The 6,031-nt window shown below is 38.5% G+C and overlaps 1 protein-coding gene across 1 annotated transcript; it reads left to right on the forward strand.

Moving 5' to 3' along the window:
* The first annotated feature begins 4,106 nt into the window (after window positions 1-4,106).
* On the forward strand, window positions 4,107-5,520 carry GJE1 (gap junction protein epsilon 1). The gene is given in 4 exon segments (XM_050709821.1): window positions 4,107-4,142; window positions 4,502-4,633; window positions 4,636-4,692; window positions 5,125-5,520. Coding segments are annotated over 4 exon segments (621 nt in total).
* The last annotated feature ends 511 nt before the right edge of the window (window positions 5,521-6,031 follow it).

The raw sequence follows: 6,031 nt of genomic DNA on the forward strand, positions 1-6,031 counted from the left end.
AATGTCATTCAGCGGATGTCTGTGTAAAGGCAAGAGAATATACTCAAACAGCATGAATATAATTTCCTGCAGAAGCAAAAAGGAGAGGGAAAAGCTCCACAGACCCTGACATAAAACAGCCGGAATTTAGATCCTCACAGGCAAACTGTTCATCATTCTCTTTTCAAACAAAAAAATCTATCCATCTCTTTGGATTTTATTTCAGATTATAGTCTAGAGACAACTTCATCTTGCAGCTATGACACAAAATTTAGCACAAGAGCAAAGGAGAGAATGAGCAGTGCAGGTGTGTCTCCTTAGTGGGAAAGAATCTGCGCACAAACTGAAATCAGGCAGCACACAGGGAGCATATCTGGGAGTGCAATATCACAGGGCAGGGACTGTGACAACTGGGAAACGTGGGAGGCAAATCTGCTTCATCAGTAATTCCCAAATGTGGGGATGCCAAATCAGTCTGTGTAGGAATGAAGAACTCCACGCATCTCACAAACGCCCTCTACTGAGACGTGCTAACAGCAGGGAAAAGGGTTCCCTTCCCATGTATTCGGGCAGTTTGAGGCACTTGATACTCCAAGGGCTAATTGCGGATTTGCACATCACAACAAACTTTGCATAATCCCACAAAGATCCAAGTATATCTGCCACTAAAGCTACCTACAGTAAGTAGCCTGTAATTAAGTATGCAGGCTTGCAAACTGAATGAGAGAACCGTGTAGCTGCATTTAAATACAGCCTTGAAAGTGGTCATGTTTAAAGCCTGATCATCAGTCACGTGAAGAAGAAACAAGGCAACGAACAAGCAACAACTATTATTTGACTTTAAAACACTGAGCATTAAGGACCAAACCTTCGGGAAAAGTTTCTAGTATCACACATTAGACCAACAGTTGGGAAAAGTGCATTGTAGTGCAGAGTAAATTCTCCCAGACAGCTGGATATATAATAACCTTAGGTAAGTCATGTCTTCTTTCTTGTTACTTGAGTATAGCCTTTCTTTATTTGGGCTTGTTTTGGCAGAGACTTCCATTACCTTCCAGCTTCTTGAGTCAGAGGATCTATTTAAAGAGTAAGAGGACAGGATTTAAAGGGTAGAAATAGAGCACTTCCCCTCTCCCCAGGTTTCAAAACAGATAACAGGCTTTGCCACTGCTGCTGTGTGGGTAGCAGGAACTCAAGCAGCTCAAGCAGTAACTGGGAGCAGTAGCTGGACCTCGAGAGAGGAGAGGATGGAGACAAAGTTCTCCCTGAATATGAAACACTCTGTGCTGTGTCTCTACCTTGAAGGAAGACAATGTTCAGCTTCTAAGGCTACATATCTAAGGATAGATCCCAAACTCTAAGGTTAGACATCAAACCCCTACAATTCTTTTACTAGTAGAACAGCACTGAAAGTTAATCATCTCATAGGCAATGCCAAAGGTTTCCCTGGGAGAAATGGATGTGGGAAGAACTACTCCAAAAAGAATTGTTGTGGTTTTGTGTAGAGAATGTCACAAACAGCGTGAGCTAGCAAACTGTGTATATTCAAAAGTGAAATGCCAAATACAACTATGGCTGCCCAGGGACAAGCTCTAAACAGCAGCTAATTAATAGAAATGATGTCAGATATGTGCCACGCAGCCCTTTCTTCTCCTGAGACTCCAGATAATGGAAGAAGTAGCTACACTTTGTGGTCAGAGCCAAGCTGTGTCTGCCTGTGTACAGGCCTGGGAAAGCTGCAACAAACACCAATATGAAATCCCCTCTTTGTTAAGGCTGGATTACTGGACATGAGGACTGTAGAAAAGAAAACTAGAGAGTGATTCTTTGTGCCTATTTCTTAACTTTTTAAAATATGCTTTTTCAATTACAGATTTTGTATGTAAAAAAAAGCTGTGATGAAGAAACTTAACATATGACATGCACCTCCCCAGACTAGGTGCCATGGCTGAGGCCATACCCTTCTGTAATAAACCCAGGCTCTCTTTTGTCCATCCTTCTCAGCTCTCAGCCTTTGCACCCTGACACATCCTGTAAGAAGCATGTGGTCCTGCCTACTGCTCTTCATGCTAAACATAAAAAAGTTGGGACGAAGTGAGGAAGCCACCGATACCATGAGTCTCCTGCCCTAGCTGAAGGTGAGCCAGCCTCCATCTCAGGTCAGAATTGCAGTGGAGGCACCAATCTGTACCTAGCAGAGGCTTCCACTGGCCCTAAGCTCTGATGCATAGGGAACTCTGCAAACCAAAACTGACAGAAGAGGCTACTTTACAAGATTTAGCCATGAGAGTTCTCTTTTGGCAGACAAAATCTTATCTTACTGACACCAGTTTATTTTCAACAAGTCTTCTTTCATTGTAATTATTATTTAATAATGATAATATGTGCCATTACATTTAAACACACTAATAAAGCAATGAACTGGGTGCTTACTGTTATTCGTCCCTATCAAACTCTAAGCAAAAGTGCATCTTTATGCGTGCATTTTTTTTTAATTGTTTAACTGTGATCGTTCAGTAGAACTTAAACTCATTAAAAGGTTAAAGAGCACACTGCTGAGTTGCAACCTCGAGCTACAAGACAGGGTAAAGACACGCTTAGAAACAAGGATACCAACATCTTCTGTCTTATTTGTGTGAAATAGACAACCAACAGGCAGCCTCTCCTGCAAATTCAAGACAACAACAACAACAAAAGATTTTCTGTCAAGAAAGTCCCAAAGAACTGTTTGAGTTGCCTTAGCAGATAGTATTTAGAAGGCACAATGCCAGCTTACTCTACTCCCATCTCAAGTCATCCTCTTAATGCAGTGTTATGAAACACATTATTGAACACACAAGACAAAAGAAAAATCACTGCTTTCCGTTACTCCTAGTGGGAAGATAATGGGCTTCCTGTACTTCAGCTCATAGGACACGTTTGAAGCACTTCTAAGAATCTGACAGATTTATTATGGACCCATTCATCACGGTCGGTGGGGTTCAAGCACAGACACCCATGGGGTTTGTATCAGGCTTATTTGACAGCCTCTCCAAAATTCATTTTTAATTTCAATTCAGCTGTAGTCATTATGTGCTACCAGAACTAGAGCAGAGCATTGCCAGCTAACTCTTAGCATCTTTATCACAAGACAGATATCCAAGTTTCCATATTGTTACTGCAGTCATACAAAGAATGATTTGATTGTCTTAGATTAGGTGACTCAGTCAGGTAAGTAGTTATTTTATCTCCAACTAACAACAAAAAGCTATAGAGTAGCATTTGTATAGTGCAGTTTTTTACCCAGAAAGCGTCCTTAAATATTGCTTCTATCTATAATGAAATCAAAATCTTCCTGACCAAATGTAGTGTTTACTGTAGATTCATGTTCATGGATTAACGTGAAAATAATGGCTACTATATATAAAGCATAATAAAAGGCATTGCAAGATCTATCTCAGCTTAGAAACTAGTAGATTTCTCCATTACTGTTTTTTTAAACATTGCTTAAAGAGGCCATAAAAAATACCACTACATATATTTTTAAAGTACATTCAACCATATGTTTTCAATGACGCCTGACATTTTAAAATAATTAAATGATTAAAATATTACTGATATTAAAAATCTGTCCAGCATGCTGAGCTAATTTAGTGATTTTATAGTATTGTGGGAACAATAAAAATTGCTTTGGATGCTAATTAAGTTCCACATGTATTATGAGCAGAAGAAAAAGAACGCACAGTAATTGTAATTACTGCATTTTTTTAAATGTAAAGGTTCATCACATACCCTGAGAAGCACAATATTTTATTGCTGATCACATACCACTATGAGATATTATTGTTTGTAGTTGATTCAATAGGCACAAGCATTAGCATTTTCTATATGCAGCAGAGCACTTTTAAAAAATTTAGAAACCCAGTCTCACTACTAACACAACACCTTTTACAGTCCTCTAAGAGATAAATAGACATTAATTAACTGCTTGACAAGGGAGATGTAGTAAATAACACAGTTACAGAAGCATTTTTCACCATCTTCATAACTGAGCACTCAGCTAATCTTGGACCAACTTCCAAGTTTGGCTACATCCCTCTTTTTTATGGGACTTTAAATATAAAGTATTTTTAACTTAATAACCCCAGATGCTGCAAACTGAACCTGTCAGCTTCCCAGCTGGCGTAGGAAAGTGGTGGTGCCGGGGGACTCCTGCAGCTGAGAGGTGATCACTGGTACCTGGCGAGCAGGGCTGTGTGTTCCCCCCAGCCAGGGAAGAAGGACTTGAGTGGGCCGGGTAGTGAAACTGACAGATTAGTTGATAAAGGTTAGATAAATGAGTGCTTATGGAAAACACGTAGCAACTTGTTCTAAGCCATTATTTTGTTAGAGAGCTACTGCTGCCTTCACAGGCAAACTCTTTCCTTTTAAAACAGGGAGGATAAAATAAATATTTTGGATAGTGATAAAGAGCAAGTAGGCCTCCAACAATAATTATTTTGCTCATTTTTGTTTTCATGTTGAATAACTCTGTGATGTGCAGCTCAGGCCACCAAGGGTAATTGGCGAGTTCCACACCCTTTGCTTTGGCTCAGTCCTTATGTTTTTCCTTGGTGTTTTGGGCTTTGCTGTTTATGGAAATGAGGCCTTGCATTTCAGCTGTGACCCAGATGAAGGTAACCCAGGGAGGTTAATCTTTTCTGTTACAACCAGTTCAGCCCTATAATTCCTCAGGTAATTCTCTCTCTCTCTCTTTTTTCTTTTTCTTTCTTCTTTCTTTTTTTTTTTTTTTTAATTGTAGAGATCCAATATTAAGACAATAAATTCCTAAAAATTAAACATAATTTTTCCATATAAGAAGCAGTAACTGATTGGTCTAATTATCACTTAGCTTTTTCATGGATACTTTCCTTTCAATGACCTTTCATTTGTGACTAAATATGGAGTTGTACTTTCTGTCCTTCATAAAAACAATCCAGACCTTTCAGAAAGCAAGTGAGCTTTTCCAGTTGAAACATAACAGTGATTTCTACCTTTACTGTGTCACCTGTTCTTATACATTTGATTTTTTTAAAAAACAGGCTTGCAGGTTATTCCAGTATGTGCCAACTTTAGCTGTCCCAATGCAGTTTTAAATGACCTAACAATGTTTCTGCTACAGATTAGGTATTCTGGGCATTACAGCTGGTGATTGTAATGGTACCCAGAGCATTTTTTCACCTTTATGCCACATGTAAGAGCATCAAACAGGAAGACATCCTCCAGAAGATGTCCCACACTATCTTTTATATCTTCTCTGTTTTGTTAAGGATTATTCTTGAAGTTGTGGCTTTTAGGCTTCAGGTTCAACTTTTTGGTTTTGAAGTGAATGCAATATACATGTGTAATGTGGCAGCACTTGATAAAATATTTAACATTACCTCATGCATGTTGCCAGAGGGCATTGAAAATACAATTTTCCTTCCTGCTATGTACACATTCACTGTGATTACAATGGTCTTGTGTGTTGCTGAATTTTTTGAGATCACATTTAGAAGGCTATGTTTCATAAAAAGTCAGTGATGTCAATCACTTTTAGTCATTTATTACCCTGTCCACCTGCATATTTATAAAGATCTAAAGCTATAACAACAACAAAAAAAATCTCCTATCCTCTATGTAGCATTGCAGAAGAGAATCACACTCATGATTACTGCTGAAGAGAAGTCATCTAACACTTAATCCCCATCTAAAAAATACCTCATTATGTGAATATTTTTTGTTTCTATGTATAGGACAAAGGTAATAAGATTCACACAAGTAACATGTTTATGACCTGCTGCCTACAGTAATTTGTCTTCCAGAGGAATGCCTTTGTGATGAGGAGGTTATTTATATACATATTTTTATTGACAGCTTCGTAGAATATGGTACTTTTCTTAACATATGCAACTGAATTTGTTTGTTACTGGTTAATAAGGTTGTCAGCCTGCCAGGAAAAGCTATTCCAAATTCCTTCCATGTTCATATGGCTTGAAAATTAATCAGTAATGTGGGATATTCTCTAAGGATCAGAAACTGTTCAAACATTTTT

Source organism: Cygnus atratus, chromosome 3, assembly GCF_013377495.2.
Source record: "Cygnus atratus isolate AKBS03 ecotype Queensland, Australia chromosome 3, CAtr_DNAZoo_HiC_assembly, whole genome shotgun sequence".
NCBI lineage: Eukaryota > Metazoa > Chordata > Aves > Anseriformes > Anatidae > Cygnus > Cygnus atratus.